General features: G+C 40.4%; 1 protein-coding gene across 1 annotated transcript in view; it reads right to left on the bottom strand.

Moving 5' to 3' along the window:
• Nucleotides 1-805: 805 nt before the first annotated feature.
• Nucleotides 806-27,228, bottom strand: part of ALDH8A1 (aldehyde dehydrogenase 8 family member A1) — a 51,659-nt gene continuing 25,236 nt past the window's right edge. Inside the window, exons 3-7 of the mRNA XM_063441192.1 lie at nt 17,629-17,784; nt 17,396-17,545; nt 15,836-16,092; nt 7,904-8,065; nt 806-1,896 (exon numbers count right to left, since the gene is read on the bottom strand). Coding sequence (XP_063297262.1) covers nt 1,444-1,896; nt 7,904-8,065; nt 15,836-16,092; nt 17,396-17,545; nt 17,629-17,784 — 1,178 coding nt within the window. The 3' untranslated portion in view covers nt 806-1,443. The remainder of the gene's footprint in view (nt 1,897-7,903; nt 8,066-15,835; nt 16,093-17,395; nt 17,546-17,628; nt 17,785-27,228) is intronic.

The following is a 27,228-nucleotide window of genomic DNA, read 5'->3' on the forward strand; positions in this document are numbered from 1 at the left end:
TTACCCTACGTTTCAAAAGGATTATTGTCGTTCGTTTTGTTGATTATTTCCGACTGTGAGGCCAAGGAAGATCGTTTGTTCATTCTGTTGGGATTTTCCCATCTGTGATGTCGCTAACTGAAAGAGGAGAAGCCTATTCACTGGGGATACTATACCTCCTACTGCATTTTGATTGGTTCTTGTTATACTTTTTTCTTTGCTGCGGTGCAGTTAGAGAGTAAGAGAGTTTATGCAAAATACTCGCCTCCTGGCATTATTAAAATTAAGATTATAAATACACTAACGCTAGCATAATCTTCAATTATATATGAAAGGATAATATTGAAATTCTGCATATTAGAGAACAGCCAGTGGATAGTTAATCTCTGGAAACAGCATTCTAAATAACAAAAAAAAACAGACACATTAGCTGAGAATGGTTTTACAAGTCTTTTTATTTATACCATTTATTTATACCATGTTTAATATTTTTTTTTGTTGTTTAATTGAAGAGTTGATTCAAACACAGTACTGGACTATGGTATCCACCTGTTTGATTTATTTTGAAATACTTTGTTTCCATCTAGTGGCAAGAAATGGTACTGCTAACAGAAAGTAGAAAATGCTTAACGAGCAAATACATCTCCTGCAATGTCTGTATCATTATAATTAGCCATATTTGTTCCAGCATTCTACACAGTTCACGGATCCTGAAGGAATTCAATAGTAATGCTAGGTGCAGAAAATATCAATAATCAATGCTCCATTAACAATGGCATACCACTAGCTCTATATTACAAGAACATCCTACCTATTTATATTTAAAAAAAATATCTAGATAGATAGATAGATGAATGATTTAAGATTCAAAGAATGCAATGTTGTTTCAAGTAATTAAAATATATCTAATGAAAGGAGACACATTTACTAAACATGTTGGTTTGGGGGGAAATATTATTACAGGCCAGTAAGCAATTTAGACTTAAACCACACTTTGTTTGATTGAGAGTACAGGAGCAATATTTAGGAACAGATACAATTTGATTCATTCACTAAGCCAAAAATGTTGGTAAATTGGTGAGCAATATGAAACATTTAGGCCAAATTTGTTAAACTTACAAAAAAAAAAAAAATCTCAAGTCCAGTTATTTTGGCTTACTATGTACAGTTCTGTTAATTCTTCATAATTCTCAGTACATTTAATAAAACTCATCCTTTGAATCTTAATGAATCAAAAAGGAAATTGAAACTGGGGCATCCAGGATGTTTTGTAATGAGCTATATGATTCACTGCATTAGCTGCTAATGTAATCCAGAAGGATTTAAACCCAGACTGAGAGCAACTATGAGCAACTATACACTTAGATCTGGTCATGACCTCTCCCATTTCTTAACATATACATGCATCACATAATCCAGGGCTTTTTATATTTAATTTACTATGAGCACAGTAATTCTAAGACCTCAGTGTTTTATGGTAACTGTTTTAACTTCAGTGAAGAATTCATATGAATCCTTGGCACCTTCTCTTCCTATACCTGATGCTTTCATACCACCAAATGGTAAATTAAGATCTCGAATGAGCCAACAGTTGGTCCACACTAGCCCTGATTGCAATCTTTTTGCAACACGGTGAACACGACCTACATCTCTTGTCCACACAGTGGCAGCCAAGCCGTATTTTACACCATTAGCTTTGCAAATCACTTCTTCTTCTGTATCAAAAGGTACCACACATGCCACTGGTCCAAATATCTCTTCCTGCATGCATGGGGAGTCTTCCTTCAATGCAGTGATAATAGTTGGCAACATGAAATATCCACCCTGATTTCCAAGTGGAATGTGCATGGTATCCACATCTTCTCCACAAAGGACAACAGCTCCTTCAGCCAGTGCCTTCTTCACATAGCCCCTAACCTGGTAAAGAGATTGTTTATTCAATTTAAATAATATACAATATAGCTTAAAAATAACATACATTCATAGGTTACTTTATTGGGTACACGTGTGCACCTGCTGGATGGACATGCTTTTGTCACACCAATATGTCCAATTTTAGCTGTTAGCCCACTCCCACCCCATAACTTCTTATCTTCAGATGTTTAAACATTTGGCAAAAGTGGGGCTCTGGTGCCTGGCACTTTTGCCACCCTCCTTCCATTTCGCTCTGCACTGTAGTATGAGGAAGAGATAGCTGAGTAGTTGGTTATAGGCTGAGAACATAAGCTGCCTTTCAGCCAATAAATGGACACCTATTGAGAGGCTGAGTGCATCAAAGTTATAGGCAAAGGAACAAGTAATGGTGGACAACTTACTGCTGTTTTGAAGGAATGGAAGTTAATTTAGACTATAAGGTTGATGCTAACAATTCCTTCAGCTAGCTCTTCTTGTGTTACTGCTCAGACAAGAAAGGGAAATTCATTAAACGTAGTGAACTTCTTTTTTTTTTCTTTTTTTAAGTGGACGTTTAGTACCATTTAAACCTCATCAAACTGCTTTGGGATCAACTGGACCGAAGTATAGAAGGAAACCTATCTACAAGTGTGACATTTGTAGGAACCTCTACAACAGTATTGAAAGAACCTTCTGAACAATATTTGAATATAACAATGGTGACCAACTGTGGTATATCTGCAAATCTGGCTACTTTGAGGAATCTAAAATTTTGGTTACATTTAGATACATAACATTCCATGATTTATTTTTTCACATCCAATTGTTTAAGTAAATTGAAAAATTGTGTTTTGTCACTATTCTACACCGGTATTGGCATACTTCTGGGCTCAGCATGTCCTGTCATTGTGCCCATGTTTTGCTGATGTAGGCCTTGATTTAATATTGTTGGATAAGCTTTCCAAAATATTTTATATATTAAAAATGATATATAGATAGAATACTGCAGACTTATGCAATGTATGATCCTATACTGTAAATAAACCACCATTATTGGTGCCTAGGTGAGGTGTTTTTAAATAGAACGATTACTTGTCCAACAAAATTAAATTGAGGCCATAGTTTGTTGTTAAATGACCACTAAAGGCACCCAGACCACTCAAGTGGTCTGGTTGTAGTGGCCCTTTAGTTTTAATGTAAAGCGCTGCGGAAAAACTAGTGCTATATAAATACCAATAATAATAACAATAACTGCAATGTTTCAATTGGAGGGTTAAGCACACCTCTAGTGACTGTCTTCCTGACAGCCATTGTAGGCACTTTTCTTTTAGAATTCAGTCTGACTGTGTTCTCTATCAAATGCTACTCTTAGAGAACATTTATTTGTGGCAGCACAGCGTTTTGCCCCGCATGCACACTAGCCTCCCAATGCTTCCCTATGGGATTGACCGAGATTAGCAATTTTGACAATCTCAGCCAGGGAGGCAGTGCAGGACTGAGTCTTTTCAGCATATTCAGTAAACAAAAGTTTATATACATACTAATGATGATTTTTAGGTTCCTCACAGATATATATAATAATAAATTTTTATTGTATATGATAAGACTGTAGAAGGGAAGAGGACAGCTCCCGACTGCACAGCCCAATTAGTCCTCTTGGTAACTCACCGTTAAGTCAACTACACTCCATGCTGTTGACCATCAGATACCGCATTCAAGGACTCGTACAACTACAGCTGGGATAGCTCCATGCAAATTATTTTACCACTTACCACCAACGATTTGGGTAAGAACGTTCCAGAACTTTTGTAGAAGCGCTTCCATATCTCAAACTACATAAACCATATTTGAAGCTATTTCCCACTGCACGTATATTGCTTTAAGAGGACCTTTGCTTTTTCGTATTTTTCTTATGTTTGTGCCAGGCTGGCTTCTGCATAATTTTTCCACAATGTACCTCTTTGTGCTATTTTTGTTTTCTTTGGCTGCGTTATGAAAATAATATTGCTGCTAAACACTGGAGGTCAGTGTATTCAATAAAGGGAGAATATCCCATTACATTATTTTCTACAATTGATGTGATGGACTTCACTTGGATGTAATTTGAACATACAGGAAGAACCCCTTCATGGGTATACTCCTTTTTTTATTGAGTCTGCTTTTTCTTTTCCTTTTCCCCCGCACATGTTTGCATATGTTTTCTATGTACCATAGTCCATGATGTGTAACAGGGTTTTTGTATGCATACATCCAGAAAATATTTTTTTGTCAAATAAATACTTGATGAAATGTATATTTGCTTCTGTAAAAAGTTATGAGTGTGCATGGTTCCCTAGTTCTATTGTATATACTATTATATTGTTTATTTTTTTCCATTTGAGAAATTTCCTGTGTAATGGTTATCCCAGAATATATGGGAACATTAGACCTAAATTGGCATGGCATCATTGGCATCTCCAGGATTCATATTAATATTTAGGGGGGGCACATAAGAGGCCAGGGATAAAAGTAGGGGGGCAGTTATAATATGTGTATGTATGTGTGTGTGTATATATACATATATACACACATACATATACAGGGCTCAACAAATCCCAGATGCCAGGTCGCCATGGCAACTAGACATTTTCCCCTGGTGCCTGGCATTTATCATCCCTTATCTAAGCGGCGCAGGAAACACTAAAGCCTGCCACCACGGGGTTCAGGGAGGCGACGTGCGAGGGAACAGTAACCTTGATGCAGTTACTTTCTGCTCCCTTGCGCACTGTTTAGTGACATGACGTCACTTCGACCCCGGCATCATTACAGAAAACTCGCAGGGGAACAGAGAGAAACTGCAGGAAGATTAGAGAGGAGACACACTGGACGCCAGGGAAAGATCCACTCATCTCTCCCAAAGGTAGCAGGGCTGGGTGGATTTAAATTAAAATAAGCAATTTGTGAGTGTGTGAGAAAATGTGTGTGTCTGTCAGTGTGTGTGTCAGTCAGAGAGTGTGTGCCTGTAACTGTATGTATATCAGAATATGTGTGTGTCAGAGTGTGTCTCAGTCAGAGATTGAGGCCGGAGCTTGTGTACGGTGAGGCGATCTTCCATGCAGGGGCAGAGCTTTTGTGCCAGGGAAGCTGCAGCACAGTGGCAGAACTAACATAAAGTGGGCCCTGGTGCAAAAACAGTTTTTGGCCCCTGAAGACACATGCCCATCGGGTGGCCCTAAATGCACGGCCCACTCGATGTGCCCTGGTGTAACCACAACACCAGCACTGCCTATAGTCCCACTGCTGTGCCTTCCCTATTACAGGCAAGACACCTTTTCACGGAAACTGGAAAACCTTTTCAGGAGATGCAAGATAATTTTCCATGGCTTTTAGAAGGGGCTGTGGCGAAGTGTCTGTATAGAGGAGTCTGTTTATGGTGTACTATGTGTAACTAGGGGCTGTAGTGTGAGCACTTGCTCATGTATAAGAGCTTTTGAGATTGTATGTATGCTGAGAAGGCCTGTAAAGTGTGTGCGTGTGCATCTAGGGTCGTCTGTGCTTATTAAGGAGCTGTAGTGTGTGTGTGTGTGTGTGTGTATGCATGTATATATATATATATATATATATATATATATATATATATATATATATATAAAAATAGAAGGGAAGGCTGCTCTCCGGACTTTAAAACATCAAACTTTTATTCAGAAATGGTTAAAAACGACCAACGTTTCGGTCCCCGCTCGGGACCTTCCTCAGGGTCAAAAAATAGAACAGCAGAACAATCGATTGTTCTGCTGTTCTATTTTTTGACCCTGAGGAAGGTCCCGAGCGGGGACCGAAATGTTGGTCGTTTTTAACCATTTCTGAATAAAAGTTTGATGTTTTAAAGTCCGGAGAGCAGCCTTCCCTTCTATTTTTCTACATTATTTGGAGCTCTAGTGGTGCGCCCGGCATTGGACTGTCTTTAAGCGTGAGTGCAGGGGATATCTTTATTTTCTCTATATATATATATATATATATATATATATATATATATATATATATATATATGAGATTTGGTATGTAATGGGGTGAAGTATGTATGTCCGTGTGTTGGAGTAAAGGTATGTGGGTAAGAAGTGTGTATGTGGGTGAAGAGATGATGTGTGGGATGAAGAGAGTGGGATAGGGAAGGGCTTTAAAATTTTTACTTGAATATTTTTTTTTTAGAGAATATTCCCCTTTCCTTGATCTTATCTTGCTGGAAGGGGGTGGCACAATCAGATCCGTGGTGGTTGAGAAGGCTGCCTATCCATCGGGTACAGAGGAAGTCATGAGATGAGAGGTATCTCTCTTGAAGCTCAAGCACTTACACAGACTCACCCATACACACACACACACAGACTGCCCCGCCTTCCACACACAGACTGACCCATACACACACACGCACACACACAGGCTGCCTCCTTCCAAACAAACTGAGAAATACACACACAAACTGACCTATACACACACACAGACTGACCCCACACACAAACAGATTGACCCATACACATACAGACTGACCCGCCTCACACAGACTGACCGACCCACACACAGACTGAATCATGCACACTGACTCTCACTTATCAGCAGTTGCTTGGATGCCTCATTCCCCCCACCCTCCGTGCAGAGCTGTCTCTCCTCTGTGATGCTCTCTCTGATACAGGAGGAAGTTGCTCCCAGCACAGTGCCCTCTTTGGCCGAACACAGTTCCACAGTGACAGTGCTGCTGCAGCTTGCAAAGGGAGACTCAGTGCTACCGACTTCAATTTTCACAAGTGCATGATGTAGGGGGGTCATGGCCCCCTCGGGCCCCTCTTAGTGATGCTCCTGCTTGACAATACTACTCTAATTATACTGAACTTTGAAGTGAATTGTGCGTTATTTTAATAGGACACTATAGTCACCAAACAAATTTTAGCTCAATTAATCAGTTTTTGTGTACAGATCATGCCCCCCGCAGTCTCACTGCTCAATTCTCTGTCATTTAGAAGTTAAAACACTTTGTTTTGGAAACCCTAGCCACACCTCCCCTGGCTGTGACTGTAAAAATAGTTTCATTTTTAATTATTTACTTTTAGAACGTTTTTTTCCTGCTCTGTAAATTGACCTTCATTCACACACAGGAGGCTCCTGCGTGGTATTAACAGAGGAGGAGATAAAACAAATTCTAAGTTAAACAGACTGCACAATAAAGGAAGTATAAACATTAGATCTCTTTACAGCAAGTGTTTATAAAGCCTGTGTGACCCTACACGTAGGTAAGTGTGACTAGGGCTGTATGAATAAAGTGATTTAACTCCTAAATGGCAGATAATTGAGCAATGAGACTTCAGGAGCATGATCTATATACTACAACTGCCCAATTAAGCTAAAAATCTTTTGATGACTATAATGTACCTTTAAGTGCTTTCAATAAATATTAAAGCGGGTTTGCACAGGTAGCATCTTTTTCATTATTGAAAGTTCTGTGCTCTTTCAATTGCTTAGTAGATAAATTCCTAATTTGGTACCCTAATATACCCTAATATATGGCAATTCCACATAGGATACTAAATTAGAGAGCTATCTACTAGATAGATGAAAGAGCAAAATTAATTGAAATTTTTTTTTTCTTAATTTGCTGTTTCAGTTGATTAGTAAATAAGCCCCTAATTTTGTATATTTATGAAAACAAATGTACCTGAAACCATTTGTTTAGATTAATTCTGAATTTTTTGTTTCGTTTCTAAAGAATTCTCAAATTTAAGCCTGTTCCAAAATGCCCAGTTAGGAATGAAACATATAGCACACCTACTGAATAGATGCCATGAAGAATTCAGGTTGTTCTTGGGGCAACGGGGTTCCACCTGGTGTTAGGTGAAGCATATAAAGTGACCACCAAGTGCATATTTTTTGAATGTCTAGAGTCTAAAACAAATAGGTTTATTTCATTGTGTGGCCTAGCTGTGTGTAATGAAATTAACAAGTATGAACAATTGATTTACAAAAATAATATTTAAATGGTCATATAGATTGTCTATGGCAATACCTTTGCAAGGTGATTTTCACTAATCAAAGCTCCCATGCAAGCTGTGGGGTCAGAAGGCAATCCGACTTTCCATTTCTTGGCAGCTTCTACAAATCTCTTCAGAAATTCATCATATATTGTCTTCTGGACATAAATTCTGCTTGTGCAGAGGCAGATCTCTCCCTATAAAAGGATAACGCCAATTAATGAATTTCCAAAAATTACTTATAAGATAGTTAGTAATGTTGTAGTCATAATAAACTCTGTATGACTCATATTTATTTCAACCTAATTCTGATTTTATCCCTGACAACTCTGCAAATTCAAGTCCATAAAATATTTTGCAGCATATCATTCACCTCCACTGTTTTATATACACACAAAACACACAAAGGAGACATACAAGCTTGGTATATTTGTTTGGCATGTTGGCTCTGCTGTTAATGATCCTGTGTATAATATTGCCATCTAGTGGTGGTAAGAGTAATTACTATTATATCACAGTTTGCTACATTCCAGTGATTGTCACGATAAGGACGTGAAGAAGCAGAGGTATCTAAAGATGGTATTTATTTTTTCCTGTCTCAAATGTCCTGTACATTTCCCCCTAAACTCTTAGTTATTTAATTTCTAAATGAATACTTTTACTGTTAAACAAGTGATCTGTAAAAAATGTTTTGCATTTATGAACCACTTTACAATTTTGCTGAATGTAAGGAGCACTCGCTCTCAGTGATAAGAAGTAAAGAAAATAAAAGAAACAGACGCTTTATAGTGAGAAAGACACAGATGAAGGGCTGATCAAGAAGATGAAGAATGTAAAATTTGAAAAAGTGAGTGGTGGGAGCATTGGGATGCAAAGACTTCAAACCAGTCTGCCAAATCCAGGATAACTATTTCAACAAACTAGCGTCTGGTTATTTGTATTTACAAACCAAATGTATGTATCGCTGAAGTATTGGTGCAGGAAGGAGGGTTTGGGGGTTTTAGAGCACTGGGCTGATTTTGCCATGGATACAACCTTTATTGAAGTGATGGATTGCATCTAAACAGGAGAGCAATCTAGAGAGAGCAATCTAAAAAATGGAGATAGGACAGAAAGGAGATGGGCTTTGGCTCAGTATAAGGGAGGGGATTATGGCAGAAGGGGAAAGCTCAGAACAGAGAAGGTATGCCAAATTTATAAAAATTCACAAAAAGTACAATTTATTTTGGATAAAACGTAAAAAAAAAGTTGTAAAAACTTAAAAAGTAATTTTGTTATTTTTCAAGTTATTTTTCAAGTTCTGCGTGGCATTTTAATTGTTAATATCATAATACTGTTTGTTTTTACTGCTATAAATTACACATATATTTGTATTCAGCGATGTCTCACAAGCACAAACGTACCCACTATGTACAGATTTTATGGTGTTTTGGAGAGTTGCAGTGTCAAATATAGGGCTTTTCCATTTTTCATTTTTACACATTGAAATTTGCCAGGTTGGTTTGCTGGGCCTATGGTGCCCTTGGGACTGTATGACAGTCCAGGCATGAAAATTAACCCCAGCATGGTATACCATTTGTAAAATTAGACAACCCAGGGAATTCAAAATGGGGTATGTCCAGTCTTTGTAGTAGCCACTTGGTCACAAACCCTGGCCAAAGTTAGTGTTTATATTAGTATTTTGCATTTTTCACACAAAGAATGCATTTTCATTGATTATATCATCGTCATTATACATTTTACTGCTAAAAAACACTCATATTTGTGTTCATCGAGGTCTCATGGGTAAAACAGTATCCTGCATGTACAGATTTCATGGCCTTTTGGAAAGTTACAGGGAGCTTGCCCATTTAATTTTTTACACATTCAAATTTGCCAGATTGGTTATGGTGTCTTTGAGACTGTATGGCAGCCCAGGAATGAGATTTACCACCATCATGGCATACCATTTGCCAAAGTAAACAACCAAGGGTATTAAAAATGAAATATGTCCAGTCTTTTTAGTAGCCACTTAGTCTCAAACTCTGGCCAAAATTAGTGTTCATATTTGGGTTTTTTTTGCATTTTTCACAAAAAAATGCTCTGTCACTGATGATACCATTGTCATTTTAAGTTGTACTGTTTTAAAACACTCATATTTGTGTCCAGCGATGTCTCACGAGTACAACAGTACCCTCATGTACATGTTTTATGGGGTTTCGGAAAGTTACAGGGACAAATATAGGGCTTTCCCATTTCATTTTACAGATTGGTTAGGTGGCCTATGTTGCCTTTGAGACCACATGGCAGCCGAGGAATGAGAATTACCCTCATAATGGCATATCATTCACTAAGGTAGACAACCCAGGGTATTCAGAATTGGGTAAGTCCAGTCTTTTGTAGTAGCCACTTAGTCACAAATGCTAGCCAAAGTTAGTTTTCATATTTATTATTTTTGCCTTTTTCACACAAAAACTGCACTTTCGGGGGCGGGGCCAAGCTGCTGACTGAGACAGACGCATGTCAGATGAGCTCCGTATCTTACCACTGTATTTTGGTGATTTCAAGCCTTTTTCACCACTTACAAATCGGGATACAGGTGCAGCCAGCAGCAATGGGACGCAAGATGAAAAAACAGAAGTCCAACAAGCCCAGAACGGGCATGAACATAGAAGACCTCCTTAGGCAAGCACACGGAGCATGCAGGCCCAAGATAGCCACCAACATAGATGGTTTCTCTGACTCTTCGGGGGAGTTGATGCTGGGGATGGGAGCCGCTGACCTTCCTCCCCCTTCCACGACCCAAGACAGCCCCACAGAATGCCGACTCGACTCCAGTGACAAATGCCACCTTGAAGGAGTTATTACACAGGCTCAAGCTCACCTTACAAGCAGACATGGCCTCACTCTGGGCTGATCTAACTGGCTTGGTGAGCCAACTGGGGACAGTGGAGACAGCAGCAGCAGAACAAGCTCAGACACTTACCACTCACTCCATCGAAGTGCAAACCCTCAAGGCACAGCAAGCAGCCTTTGAGCACCACTTTGCAATAATTGAGCAGGCATCGAAACAACCTCAAGATCAGAGGTATCCCAGAGGCGATCCCAGCCGCGGAACTCCCGCACTTATTGAGGAAGCTGATGGGGGTTCCCCTAACGCCATAACAAGCTAAGAGCACTAAGTTTGATAGGATATTCTGAATCCCGAAACCTCGAAAAGCTCCTGAGTCAGCATCCAGGGATCTGGTGGTCAGATTTAGCAGTGGTAGCGAGAAGGCAGCAGCGCAGGCAGCAATTAAGGGGACTTCCCCACTCTCTTTTGAAAATATGGAGCTCACATTTTACGCCGACCTATCTGGGGACACCCTGAAATGGAGGAAAACCTTACAACCCTTCACCAAATTTCTACACACCCACAATATCCCATACCGCTGGAGATCACTGCGGCTAATCCACATAACGAAAGGGATCTGAAGGAAGCGGTAGCCATCTTGGAAACCCTCAGCCTCCCACGAGACATGCTCACCCGGCCTGGGCCAAGCAGTGCCACTACAACAGCACACATATGGGACCCTGCAAGAGTTACCCCGTTCATACCTCAGAGGGCCCGCTCGGAAGCATGTGCAGCAGCCACAACCTGAGGAGGTAGAGGACTTTCCTGGATCCAGAAGGACGTTGCCCATACTTATAACTATTAACAGTTAGGGGTTCACCTGAATCTTTTATTATGATTTACTTTGTTTGTTTGCTTTTAATTTATTTTATTTTCCGAGAGCTTATCCGTCTCAATGCCTGTTGATGTTTCTGATACACGCTCACACCAGCGTACACTACTAGGGATGGTATAGATCAATAGATCTTTTTCACCCCCCCCACCTCTATACTTGAGAAAATAGACAAATTAAGGTGACAAAGCCCAGAGGTGTAAAACAATGATGTCGGGGGCGGGGCCGGACCGCCGAGCTGAGCGGTCGCAGGACAGCTCGGCTCCTGCCAAATTTGTCCTGCTAAGCCTTAAAAACGAGCCTCTGGAGGGGACAAACGACCACCAACTGCGACCCTCACTACCCACGGGCTACCGGAGCTGAGGTGAGGCTTGCTCCAGGGTGTTAGTCCCTCAGATGTGGGGTCCCTGCGGCATCAGGCGAGACCTTACATGGCGGTGAGTGGAGTGGACGGCCGCCACTCCACTATCCTGCCCATCGGAGCCCGCAAACCCGAGAAAACCGGCGGATCCGGCCCTGATCCCCCTCCCCCCTGGACTGGGGGGGGTGATCCCGGTCCCCACCAAGCGGCATCACAGCCACGCGAAGAAACAGTGCCGCACAGACCGACAGGCTTGGGGCCTAGATCAAAGATGGCGGGGGCCATGTGCGCGGGAGCCGAGCCGCGGTGCCCGACAGCAGACTATAGACACAATCGGGCTTGATCTTAAAAGCGACTAATACCAGCAACTCACCCCCACACAGCAGCCACTAAGCCTGGAGATATGCTGGGCACTTGGCGCCAATATCCCATAACGACGCACCACCCCCATGGCATGGGATGCCGACGGGACTGCTCGCCCTTCATCTGAGCTGGGTGCCCACTGGGAGGATTCCTCCACAGCCTGCCATACCCCCAGGGAGAGGATTGAGACCCATCGGAACCCTGGGCCCACGATCCTGCTGATGGGATCAATGGCGAACAGGCACAAGCACCCATCAAGGCCTCAGGCCGAAAATAGGCGGTCCCTGGAAGCAGTGACACCACAACCCCAGACAGAAACAGCATCTAGGTGAACCGGTACAGGACTTTGAACCAGCAGGGACTCAAACTGATTCCAGCGTGAGCATGACAGGGGTACCTTACTAAGTGGACTGAGGGCTTTACAGGACACTAACAAACACGGGTCTCAGGTCCCCTATGGAGGCAGCGGAACGGGTGCGCATCGACCCAGGCCCAAAACGCAACCCGGAATCAGGGTTTCCGCAGGAACATAATCGGACACATGTATAAGACCCCAGGAGCCACACGGACACGGTGCCACATGTCCCCGGGTATGGTACCGTGCAAGTGTCCAAGGACTGGTACTGCCTTGCCTTATAACCTGTCAGGTTGTAGACAATCTTCATTGATGACTCTGTATTTTTCTTTTTCTTTTTCTGTCTCGCTACGTTGCCTACATAAACAGGGTAGCAACATGGGGGTAAAACCCACAGACAGTCAGACCGCAACTATAACCACAGCAGGTAATCATATATACACAACACCTAGATCGCACCCTACAGTCTGCACTAGAGAGTCTCACAGGCTGGACACACCTGCGAGCATGGCCCCCCGTCTGACACGCATATACTAAATCTAGAAGTACCCTAGCCTAGCCACACACGAAAGCTTACCGCCTTCTCTAATAAATCTACCCATAGGAACACACTAGTAACGCTAAGCGAAGCTCAAAAGTTAACCTTAAACGTGCCGCACAATCTAGATCAAAACTCCAGCAGGTTAACTGCTAGCAGTGCCTGCCTAGCCTCTCTGATCGATACTAACTCATAACTATCCTAGATTAGAGGCGTATTAAACATGAACACTAGCATGACTATTAACACGTTTAACTTGTTAAGGCTTATTAAACATGAACACAAGCACGATTATTATTACGTTAAACTTGTTCGGGCATATTAAACTTGAACACAAGCATGATTATTATTACATTTAACTTGTTAAGGCATATTGAACAGGAACACAAGTATGATTATTATTACATTAAACCTGTTGTTAATCTTCTGTAACGCTTAATTTAAAATATAAAAAAAAAAACGAGGCTGTTATGCGAAGGAGATGTTGTACCATTTCTTCATTCTGTACCCCCCATAATTCATGCCTCAATAAAAGAAAGATTGACAAAAAAAAAAAAACAATGATGTCCTACGGATAGCCACAATAGTCCGCCGCATACATACAAACTACCTAACTCTAGGTATATGTCATGTGTAAATGCAGTATTACGTAGTTGTAGCGCTTTCAACACTATAATTCCCGCTCTACCCCTTCCATATTAGCACTTAGTCAGCAATCTATGGATGTCTACAACTGACAGGGAAACGCACAACAGATAGCTCACCTCACACCCTTGGGAGGGCCTGAAAACAAAGTGACCAGCCGGCTTACAAATAGACCACTGCATAATTACCAACAAAACTTTTTATGCAAATGTGTACCTGCTTTCTTGTTGCTTACTCATGCCGTTGGGATGAGTATAAATAAAGAATTTAAAAAAATAAATTTTTTTATAAAAACTGCACTTTCACTGATGATATTAGCAACATTACAAGTTTTAGTGTTTTAAAACTCTCATATTTGTGTTCAGCGAATACAGTACAACAATGAAAGTACAACAGTACCCCACAGGTACAGGTGTTATGGTGTTATGGCAAATTACAGGGTTAAATACAGGGCGTGTTAATAAATTAAATGGACTTTCTGCCTGGATTGTCAGGCAGGTCTGAGGGTATATGATAACATTATACAAATATATTCATGGCCAATATAAACCATTGTATGGAAATCTATTCACAAACAGGACTTTACATAGGACACGAGGTCATGCATTTAGACTGGAAGAAAGAAGATTTAGTCTAAGACAAAAGAAAGGGTTTTTACCATAAGAAAAATAAGGATATGGAATTCTCTGCCTGAAGAAGTGGTTTTATCAGAGTATGTACAGATGTTCAAACAGCAACTAGGTGCATATTTGCAAAAACAGAATATTCAAGGATAACATTTTTCAATGTAGGGTAAATGCTTCTTGATCCAAGGATTAATCCGTCTGTCATTCTTGGGTCAAGAGGGATTTTTTTCCCCTAGTTTGTTGCAAAATTAGAAGTGCATCAGGTTGGTTTTTTTTGCCTTCTTTTTGGATCAACAGCAAAAAACAAATATGAGGAAGGCTGAACTTGATGTATACATGTCTCTTTTCAGCCTATGTAACTATGTACAAAATTTATTTTTTTACTTATTATATTTAATTGGATCAAACGGTTAATGGATGAATATTCTTTTTATAGTCTCTGTGAAATTATTTTTGAGGCTTGAGTGTACCTTTAAAACAGAATGTGTGGAAAACAGATTAAAGAAACCATTAGCAAATGGTCTGACAGCATGTTTTTTATATTATTTTAGTATTTACAAAACCCTTTCAATACCTTGCTCAGTACGAACTACAGTTTGCCACATATAACCACCATCTCAGTGTTTTGTTCGCAGGCACTCCCCACAGGCTATCCATCAGACACGATCATATCACACCTTTAATTTACAGTACAAATTAATATATATCCTGTTCTGCTGAGGACCCAAGCCAAGTGCCATACAATATTTGAAGTCCTCATGTCATCTATTACCTTACAATACCAAAGGACTATATTATTGGCACACAATATTAACGGTTCACAACTAGCTCTATACTAAACTTGAGCAAAAAATATTTGAGCCGTTTCTTTCAAATTATATTTCTGGCAATTGTCGAACAAATGTTTTACATGTAGTTTTACCTGTGGAATCTACAGGTGAGATTGATTCAGAATAATTTAGTTCCAGTTTTAATTAGCAAGAATTTTATTCTCATGAATAATTTCAATTACATTTTTTCACGAGTCTACTCTATTCAATAGTGATTACACACATCACAATCACCACAACATGTTGTGAGCATAGAGTGTTACACTAAGATGCACACCCATTATACACATTGCAAAATTCTTACACTATTAACCACAAAATAATATTGGTCCAAAAATACCTCCTTTAGACACAGAGTGCTCACATCTAGCAATATGGGATGTCAATCTTTTGCTTGCAACTTAATACACATGATGCATTTAGCAGCTCTGACTGATGGTGGGTATTCTGCATTATGTGAAGTGTGAATGCTCATAATTAGATTAATGATGTAATATATTTTCAGTATCATGTGGCAAGTTTTCTATTAGAACACTAACACTCACTTGATTAGAGAAGCTTGACCTGACCGTAGTGTTGATGCACTCTTCCAGGTCAGCATCTCCGAATATTATAGCTGGATTCTTGCCTCCGAGCTCCAAAGACATTTTTTTGCAATACGGAGCACTTTTCTCGATGATTCGCTGTGCTGTTGCTGTGCTCCCGGTAAAAGAGATGATGGGAACATCAGGATGACACACTAGTGCTTCACCAGCTCTGGGACCTGTTCCAAAAACTATATTCACTACACCAGGTGGGACACCTTGAAGAAATTGGTAGAGATTAGATTTATATATTTTGAGCAGTAAAGAGAATGACAGGCAACTCATCACATTTCGGTTGATTCTCTCCTTATAAAAACCTGCCTCCTCCCACATTTCAATATGTTATGATTGAACCCCTAACTGAATATAGTTTGGATTAGACGTGTGCATTAGTTTTCAGCTAAATTGCAATTTATTGAACTTAGGCCAAATGCAATGGATGAACATGCTTGTTGATTTGAGATTTGGAATTTAGATGTGCAGCCAAAAAAAGAGATGATGAAAAAAAAAGTGATTGATGATTAGGGAACTGCCATTGAATGTTGATTATATTCACAGATCAGATAGGAGAAGTGACCAATAGGAAGAAATGGGAGGAGCAGTAAATAAAATCTAAATTTATATATTATATATTTCAAGGAACACTATAGTGTCGGGAATACAAACATGTCTTTCTGACAATATAGTGCTGGAGTGGCTATTTAAGTATCTGGCCCCCTTCTCTGAGTAGTGAAAAGGTTTTTACTCACCTTTTCTCCCACTTCTTACCGATCTTGCCACAGTTGATCCTGCCAGGCTCTGCCTTCATGGCAGATATCATCAATCTTCAAGATCTCAGCTAAGCCAAGTCAATGCTTTTCCATATGAAAGCATTGGGAGACTATTACACATGTGCAGCAAAACGCAATGTGCCTCTGATGCAAACACAGCCGTCCACCTCACAGCAACCCCACTGGACCCCAACGACAGGTCCATGCCAGCTCTCCCAAAGGTAGGGAGGCTGGGTGGAAAAATGTAAATAATAATAATAATATTAATAACTTGTGAGTGTGTATGTGTGTGAATCAATTCATCTTGATAGGGAACATTCAGCCCCTCCATGCATAGTGTGGAGACGCTGAATGCCACCTCTGCACACTGTGCAGCACTGACACAAAAAGCACCTCTAGTGGCCGTCTGAGTGGCCGTCTGAGAAAGCACCTTTAGTGGCCGCCTGAGATTCTTTTTTTACATGATCTATGAACCAAACAGCATTTTTATATGATGTATATATTTTGCATTACGCTTATTGGCTCAGTTTTGTACCCTTTTGGTATATCTCGTTTGGATAATGTCTTCCATATCTGTCTTATTTTCAACACAGTTTACCATTTAGTAAATAAATGTAATGGCCAACTTTTTCAAAGGCCTGATCCCTGAAATCCCTAAAAATAGTAGCTTAAAAATTTCAGTCAGTCAAACAACATTTTCCAGTGATGATAAAAGGTATTTCCTTGGATCAAAGAAGCTCAATAAAGTTACCTGCTTCTTTTAGAAGTTTACACATCATCCACGCAGTGACTGAGGTCATCTCACTGGGCTTTGCCACAACTGTGTTCCCACATGCGATAGCAGGCGCAATCTTCCAGGTTAGTAAATATAGGGGCAAATTCCATGGACTGATTAGGCCAGCTGACAAGAATAAAGATGTAATTATAATAATAACCAACACTGTAACAGGCTTTGATAGTTTTACTGTTTTTCAATGCCATTACCTACTCCAATTGGAGTGCGCACAGTGTAATGCATGCAGTTCATATGATCCATCTGAGTGCATTCTGTAGTGTGATGCAGTACCGAAGATGCAAAGAAGCGGAAGTTGTACACTGCCCGAGGGATATCCATAGTCCGAGCAAATGTCACTGTTTTCCCTGAGAGATTGGTAATGTTAATATACAAAACATTAGACAGAGAAAGATGTTCAGGCAGACAAAACACTGAGGTCAGATCATACTAGAGATTAGATCATAACAAATTCAAACGCATCAGAGCAGTGCTGTGGAGTCAGAGTCGTGGAATGGAGTCAGAAGCAATTATTGGGTTACTGGAGTTGGAAAAGGAGACAGTAAGAAACAAAAAATGCACCGGCTCCAGCCAAATATACCATTATGCCAGAGCTTAAGTCGATCATGCATATAAGTCCACCCCCAAAAATTGTTAATAAGTTGATCCCTAAAATAATATCAGACTTGCACAATGGCATATAAAGTAATTGTAAAATGATTATACTGTGTATTATATATAATGTAATCTAAGGAGTCGAAGTCAGACTCGGAGGTACCATAAACCGGGGAGTTAAAGTTGAAGGCTTTGCGTAGTCACTCCAAAGCCCTACTGCAAACTGTAAGCCCATTTGCTCCTTGTGTCTATTATGAATGTTCCTGTATTTGATTAATTTGCATGTTCATACACATATTTTACAGCTCTGTGGGATATGGTGGTGCATAATAAAAATAATAATAATATTAATGATAAAATACGGTTTATATCGGTATTTCTTAACACAAGGATTAAGACCCCAAATGAGGTCCCCATCCCGTATGAACGGATGCAGCACATCATATTCTTCAGGCCCCAGACAACAGTACACAATTGTCATGACACATAAGGATCCTCGGCAAGATACAAGGCAGCAACCTACCAAAGGCAACGTAAGAAGAAAATAGACAGCCTCATTTGCGAGCTTAATACTGAGGAAGGATTAGGAAGTATCAACTAAATCATTTCTGGTTTAGATCAGGAGGAAGATAATGTACAAAATTGTTAAGCAAAAACAGGGTCAGTAGCCTTGACGGATACACAGGAAACAGGAATAATAACTTGTGGTCAGGAACTAGTCAGGGCTGGAACACAAGACAAGAACAAGTGATGGTCAATAATGTAGTTGACTCAGGAACAGACCTTAAGTAAGTAAACTTGCTTAAGAAGCCACAAAAGGATAACATAAATGCAAGAGTATGTGTAAATCCATGCCCTTTTGTTTCATTGACCCACACGCAAAGTGCCAGGTAGGATGCCAACCAATTAACATAGAATGACGCAATCTCAACCTAGTGACAATAATGCTGCAACCAGAATGATGCAGCCGTGCTCTAGAAATTGACAAAGCTGTGTCCAAGTTAGAATGGGAATCTAAAGACCGTGTTGAAAATGACACGAATGCGTCATTTTATGATCACAAGCCCTGAAATGCAATAAAGGTCCTGCATTGATACAGATATTGGAATGGGAGTGCTTTGACTGGGACTGTATTGACACAGATGTGTCACAATGTTACCTAACAACAATAAATTGTTTACTGTAGAGCACCACTGACAACCCTCTGATACTGGGAAGATTCTAATCTATATATGTCTCAGAATGGATTTTGTTATATCAACAGTTAATTGATAACTGAGGTAATTGGAAAATTGCAGTCACAAGGTAGTTCCATGAATGTAGTTTGGGTCCTTCTCAAAAATGTTAAAGGTTTTCAGTATTTTGTTTATTTATTCTTATATTTAACAAATACAAATTTTTATGATATTTAAAAAATATTATTTAAGTTTAGAAATGCAAGCCTTTCTATCCTGCGACTGGGCACTTCCATTTGACTTCCATTTTGACTGGACTTAATCCCAGCAACAATTCTAGTAGGCAAACAGTATCCAACCCAATCAATGGCTGCTTTAAGTGAGAATCCACACCAGCACTGCCAAAGTTAGGGAGGCTGGGGGGATTGAATTTTTCAAAAGAAATTGAGTGTGTTTGTGTGTGTGTGTGTGTGTGTGTGTGTGTGTCTATTAATGAGTATGTGTGTGTGTGTGTGTGTTAGTGTGTGTCAGTTAGTGTGTGTGTCTGTTAGGGAGTGTGTTAATATGTGTGTGTCTTAGTGTGTGTGTGTCTGTTAGTGTGTTACTATGTGTGTGTCTGTTACTGAGTGTATTAGTGTGTGTGTATCTGTTAGTGAGTGTTAGTGTGTGTGTGTCTGTTAGTGTGTATGCATGTCTGTGAGTGTGTATGAGTGTATGTGTATGCGTGTCTGTTAGTGAGTGTGTGTCTGTTAGTGACTGTGTGTGCCTGTTAGTGACTGTGTGTGCCTGTTAGTGAGTGTGTGTATCTGTTAGTGAGAGTGCGTGTGTGTCTGTTAGTGAGTGTGTTACTATGTTTGTGTCTGTTAGTGTGTGTGTCTGTGAGTGTGTATGCATGTCTGTTAGTGAGAGTGTATGTGTGTCTGTTAGTGAGTGTGTGTCTGCTACTGACTATGTGTATGTTAGTGAGAGTGTGTTTGTGTCTGTTAGTGAGTGTGTATGTTGTCTGTCAGTGAGTGTGTATGTGTATTTAGAAGGCGGGGCAGGAGGGGGGGTGGGGGGGGCGGAGTGCCTGAGTTTTGTCATGCCTAGGGCAACACAAAACCAGGATACACCACTGCCCTTTGTACAAATGTCCTCACAGAGTCTGATAAAAGTGAGAATTTAAACAGCAATATGTAAAGAACAATAGTAGGTAAGGTTTTGTACCTAACTACAACTTGCAGATCTGACATTGCAGTTGCAGTGGGAATATTGTGCAGAAGTGAGCTCTCCCAGTCAAAGAAGCTGGTTTGTATTAAAGAGAGCAATACGATATCTCAAATGATATGTTCATCTTAAACAAATGTTATCAGCTGTCAGACATCCCAAACTAGTAGGATATAAAATGCAGACTGAGCTGGGGACAAATCAGTTAGTAATTCTATAAGTGGCCTTGTGTTTTTATATGGGAATGGTCCGATCAGCTGGACTAGTCCAAGTGAGAATCAGTTGCACATTCCTCTGCAGAAGCAAAGAATATCTCCACGGCAGATGCACTTAAGGAAGCTCAAAGGCTTAACCAAATTCTAGAGGAATAGGGAATGCCAGAGCCAAAGTTGATCTTACTGATGGAAGACAACAAGAGCTGTATGAACATGGGGCAAACAAAAAAAATTAAATGCACGCACCAAATTAGATGTCTTGCAATAGGGTAGGGAAGAGAACCCCCAAGTGGGCACTGTAAAGTCCCAGGTCAAATGTTGTCACTGTTTCATTGTGAGCCCAGAGTCTCATGTAATACAGAGAGAGAACTAACACCTGCAATGATAGAATAGGTGAAAGTACCACTTTAATGCACCATACTGAGTTAATTTTACAGAACTGCAGTGAGTTCAATGTGTTAATCAAATGGGGTGATGGGTTAATACAACTAGGTTTAGGGTAAATACAGCAGATGTGGTATTTATGACCATAGTTTTATGTATTACTTGGAAATCAATCACATATTTGGTACCATCAACCCTGCACCTAATAGTCTTTCTATTATCGCTTTAGGAATTTCCCCAATTTTTCTATTAACATAGTTCAGAAATATTCTTAGTCCTGTCTTCCTCTTCTTCTTTTATTATCCCCTACCTCACCTTGCCTTTCTATTCTCCACACACCCTTTATTGCTCATTTTCAACTTGCCCATATCTCATATTTTTGGCAATTTTTTTGCACCACTTATTCTTTGTGAATTTTTATTTGCCTTTTTACTAGCAATATATTTACGGATAGGCTGATAAGCCATGGCTCTAAGGGGCAGATTATAGGGAGCAGCATGCTCCCTCCTCTCCAAAATGAGAGTGGTAAAACGTGATGGCTGCACAGCTACTCCTTTTTTTTTTTTTTAATTTGTGTTTTTATTAGAGTTTGGATACTCAGAATACAACTTTTCCGTAGTATGAAAGTGCTAACAAGACTATATCAATGATAATCATCTGGTTATAACAATAGTAATCATCTGCTAGGGCTGCAATATTGGCAATGGTGCAGTGAAGTTAAAGTGGTGACTAAGAGTTTATAGGATCAGGAGGCAATATACATTAGCCTAATCTGTATTCGATAAACCGTAGCATGAGCATGAACATTGTGGGGCTAGGAGAGTTAGCATTTGTAACAGGGGCTCCTTGTTTGGTCCGTCTTGCGCTGCAGTTGGTCAGCTGTGCGGGATCTAAAGGTATGCGTGCTACAGCTATATATCGAAGCTTAGGAGTGTCTCTTTGACATTATCGGTATATACAGGCTCTTCTTCGGACCTTGATTGCTTTTGGGCATACGCTGCGACGCATTGTCTTCTTCCCTGGGTTCCCTTCTGTCGGCCTCTGGGAAATGCAACTGGCGGAGGAACTCCTTTTGGTCGTCCGTGGAGGTCAGGGTAAGCATCTGGTTTCCCTGTGGTACCTCCAGGGATCCATCTGGCCCCCATCGGTATCTGACTCCTGCTTCCCGTAGTTGTTTGGCAATTGGTGCCAGCTGTCTCCGTTCCGCAAGTGCTGCGAATGGGAGATCCCCACACAGGGCTACAGTGCTACCCTTCATTTGCACAGTGCCCAGGTCTCTGGAGCAGGACATGATAGTGGAGCGAGTCGCCATGTCCTTCGTGACCGCTATAGTATCTCTAGGTGCGTCTCTTGGAGCTGTTGCAGCTTTTCGGATTCTAAACGCTGAAAGTATTGTGTTGGGGTCAGTGCCTCCTTTAAGGCCCATTGTAGACATTAGGCGGTGGATGTAGGGTACTAAGGCCTCTCCCTCCACGCTTTCAGGTATTCCTCGGAGGCGTATGTTCCGCCTTCTATGTCGAGCTTCCATAGTGGTGATAGTCCGAGTAAGTTTCTGGACTTCTGAGGAGAGATTCTGCATTAAGTCTTGGGAATGCTGTATCTGATGATCATTTCATAGTGTCTTGCACTAGGACTCTACCTGTTATTTGGGACAAAGAGTTGCCTTTGGGTGTTATATTTGCTATCCGTTACCCCTATGCTATTTTTTAAATAGAAGACAATATTTAAGAAAAGTGCAAGTGCTTTACAAATTGCTAAACAAGTCTAAAAAGCTTCAATGCAGGATCTCAGAGACATGCTCATTGATATAACAGTTAATTATGTTATAAAATCTAGGGTACTTTACGAAAAGTGCAGAATCTGAGTCAGAAGCAAACTTAACTTACCATACATCCCAAACAAGGAAAGTTATGTATAATAATTAAGGAAATGGATTTGCATAAACCTATGATTTTTTGCCCAAAATAACAAGCAATTGGGTATTTCCTAGCATTTTTACAGCTCAGCCATCTTCACTTGATGTTTGTAGATCAAAACTTGCAAACATCAAAACCTTGTTGCACTTTGTACTGCAGCTATTTCCTCTGAAAATACCCAAAATACCGAGCAACTCATGCTTACGGTTTTCTATAATTTGCCTTTTCGTGATAATTAAATTTCCCAGAAATAAAAACCAAAAATACCTATATTTAAGAGAATGCAAAACAACAGCATAACTCTAGGCCTTTGCTTGTAGAAATAAATATAAGTGACTTATCAATAAAAGCAATTATTAATGTGCTTGACCTGACTCCTTATCAACATGCTTTTGCCAGAAAGAACGTTTTAGCAACAGTAAGTTGGCATTCAGTGTTGTCTGCATGTATTAAATGGAGAACGCAAAAGAGTGTGACTGTTCCATCCTTGCATTCAGTAAAAAGCATCAGTCTCTACTTTTTGCATGTGCTTATCAAAACCAGGAATCATAGACAATTAGTAAAATAGATGGGTTGAAGAATGTTTGATTTGGGGACGTTTTACGAGTTTAGGGATTTAATCCTGGATACAAGCACCACTGACTCGTGAGTGCGATCCTACTTATAAGTTCTTTTTACATTTTATAATTTAGCTGTATTAGCCTATAATTTGCAATTCCCTGTCAATTATCCACACATTCTGGCTTTACTTTCTGTTGAATTTGGGGAAACCACTTGAAACATTTGTTGTGTTGAGCTATTTCAATTACTTTTTTTTTTTTTTTCATATGTTCATGGCAAATAGCTGAAAGTGTAGAGATGGATCAGCGCTAACAGGCCACAAGGATTTTTAGATAAAATATTATGGCAGCACACCTATAAAGAGAGGGGTTCCTTCTAACACCCCCCCTCTGTCTGTCAGGGTTTGTGTGTGTGTGTTATTTAGAGTGAGTGCCAGTGTGTCTGTCAGCAGGGCCAGCCTTTGAGGTGTGCAAGCTGTGGGGTCACGTTGGGCGCCATGACAACAGAGGCGCCCGGCGACCAACACAGCTCACAAGTTTGGGACATTAGCATATTTAATTTAAACGATTCCCTGGTGGTCCATTGGTGCGCACCAGCAGTAGTTGTCTTAGATCATATCCTCTCCTTTGTGGTTCCGGTGCTCAGTTAGTAAGTCAGAGCACAGGCTCAGAGATTCTCAGCCTGCGCTCTAACAACATTGAAAGTCGGAGCCGCAAAGGAGTGGGTATGGCAAAGAGCTACTGATTAGCATAACATCAATATCCATTATAAAACCAGGAAAAGGTGGACATGGATGGTGAGCTGATTCAGGGGTGCAATGGGCCACTTGACTTGATTTCCCCCCCAGGCCTGAGGCTGCCAGCCCTCCCCTGCCTTCAGAGACCATTCAGTGAATTATACATACAGCACCTTTCAAGCTTTAACTGACTTGAAATACGATTCAAACCTATAAAGTTATAGTTATAATAATGATGACGGTATTCTATGATGATAGTAGTCGTTTTATGTCAGTGTTGTTTGAATCTAGTGATTTGATTATTACTTTATGTTTACATAGAAACATAGAAACATAGAATGTGACGGCAGATAAGAACCATTCGGCCCATCTAGTCTGCCCAGTTTTCTAAATACTTTCATTAGTCCCTGGCCTTATCTTATAGTTAGGATAGCCTTATGCCTATCCCACGCATGCTTAAACTCCTTTACTGTGTTAACCTCTACCACTTCAGCTGGAAGGCTATTCCATGCATCCACTACCCTCTCAGTAAAGTAATACTTCCTGATATTATTTTTAAACCTTTGTCCCTCTAATTTAAGACTATTTCCTCTTGTTGTGGTAGTTTTTCTTCTTTTAAATATAGTCTCCTACTTTACTGTGTTGATTCCCTTTATGTATTTAAATGTTTCTTTCATATCCCCCCTGTCTTGTCTTTCCTCCAAGCTATACATGTTAAGATCCTTTAACCTTTCCTGGTACGTTTTATCCTGCAATCCATGAACCAGTTTAGTAGCCCTTCTTTGAACTCTCTCTAAGGTATCAATTTCCTTCTGGAGATACGGTCTCCAGTACTGCGTACAATACTCCAAGTGAGGTCTCACCAGTGTTCTGTACAATGGAATGAGCACTTCCCTCTTTCTACTGCTAATACCTCTCCCTATACAACCAAGCATTCTGCTAGCATTTCTTGCTGCTCTATTACATTGTCTGCCTACCTTTAAGTCATCAGAAATAATCACCCCTAAATCCCTTTCCTCAGACGTTGAGGTTAGGACTCTATCAAATATGCTGTACTCTGCCCTTGGGTTTTTACGTCCAAGATGCATTATCTTGCACTTATCCACATTAAATGTCAGTTGCCACAACTCTGACCATTTTTCTAGTTTACCTAAGTCACTTGCCATTTGTCTTATCCCTCCTGGAACATCAACCCTGTTACATATCTTAGTATCATGCGCAAAAAGACACACCTTACCATCAAGACCTTCTGCAATATCACTAATAAAAATATTAAAGGGACACTCCAGGCACCCAGACCACTTCTGCTCATTGGAGTGGTCTGGGTGCCAACTGCCACAACTCCTAACCCTGTGAGTGTAATTATTGCAGTTTTTTTAAAAACTGCAATAATTACCTTGCAGGGTTAACTCCACCTCTAGTGGCTGTCTACTAGACAGCCACTAGAGGTCTCTTCCTGGTCCATAGCACAGGAAACCTGTGCTAGAGCGTCGCTGGACGTCCTCACGCTGTGTGAGGACCTCCTGCGTCGCTCAAATCCCCATAGGAAAGCATTGAAAATAGTTTTCAATGCTTTCCTATGGGGAGACCTAATGCGCATGCGCGGAATTGCCGCGCATGCGCATTAGGTCTCCTCGGCCGGTGGACGGGATCAGTCTCGCCCGCCGGCCGACGGAGCCAGTAGGAGGAGTGCCGCGGAGGAGGAGACAGTGGCGAGGGACATCGCCGCTGCCACAGGTAAGTGACTGAAGGGGTTTTTACCCCTTCAGTAACTGGGGATTGGTGGGTGGGAGGCAGAGGGACCCTCCAGTGCCAGGAAAACGGATCGTTTTCCTGGCACTGGAGTTTCCCTTTAAACAGAATGGGTCCAAGAACAGATCCCTGAGGTACCCCACTGGTGACAAGCCCAAGTTTCGAATATACTCCATTGACTACAACCCTCTGTTGCCTGTCACTCAGCCACTGCCTTACCCATTCAACAATATTGGAATCCAAACTCAAAGATTGCAGTTTATTGATAAGCCTTCTATGTGCAACAGTGTCAAAAGCCTTACTGAAATCTAGGTAAGCAATGTCTACTGCACCACCCTGATCTATAATGTTTACTGTTTGCTCATGTTTACTTTAGTTTTTGTCATACATGATCTATTTTGGTATCCTTTGCTTATGTCTATTTATTATAAAAACCCAGAGAGGCCATGTATTTTTAATATTTGTTTGACTTTATAGCGATAAAACAAGTTGTTATCTTAACATAAACGTTTTTTCTCGAAAATTACAAATTGTTTACATTGTATTCTCGACATAATAAATGTGTTTTCTCGACCTAACAAGTTGTTTTGTCAAAATAACAAGTTGTTTTATGAAGAATATTTTTCTACACTCAAATTCTTGATGTTGCCTGACTAGATTTCATTCATAAAGTGTTACAGTAAAGCACACACATAGACAGGGAAATCAGCTTCCCAAGCTGGAGTCAAATGTAATAATTTGAATGTAAAAAAAATAATTTTTCTTAAAACAACTTCTGTCAACAAAGTAACTTTGAGAAAACAAGTTTGATTTCTCCTGATAACAACTTGGCCTCTTTGGGCTTCTGATTTTTTTGCATTTTTAGAACTTAACTCATAAATAAAAATTGTCAAAATAATTTAAACGGTTTAATGTTAAATTAATTTTACGTGACATAAAAGATAATGATATTTTTGGATGACTATGTATAACGTATAACATTTGGTTCTAAAGGGAATAATAGCATTGAGCCCTGAGATGTGTTCTGCATTATATCATGTGTTGTGATTGAAAAGGTAGGTGAGTCTGGTGCACGGGTTAGAGTATTGTTGCGTGTAGATTTTAATATATAAATGCGTGTGTTCTTTGTAGTTTTTGTAGTTTTAGTGACAGTGACAGTACTTGTAATACAGATATGACATATGAAAGTACACATCTGTCGCACGCAACATCTCCTAGCTTGGCTGTGCAGCTGTCTGTGATGTGAACAGGA

The sequence above is a fragment of the Pelobates fuscus genome, chromosome 2, assembly GCF_036172605.1.
Source record: "Pelobates fuscus isolate aPelFus1 chromosome 2, aPelFus1.pri, whole genome shotgun sequence".
NCBI lineage: Eukaryota > Metazoa > Chordata > Amphibia > Anura > Pelobatidae > Pelobates > Pelobates fuscus.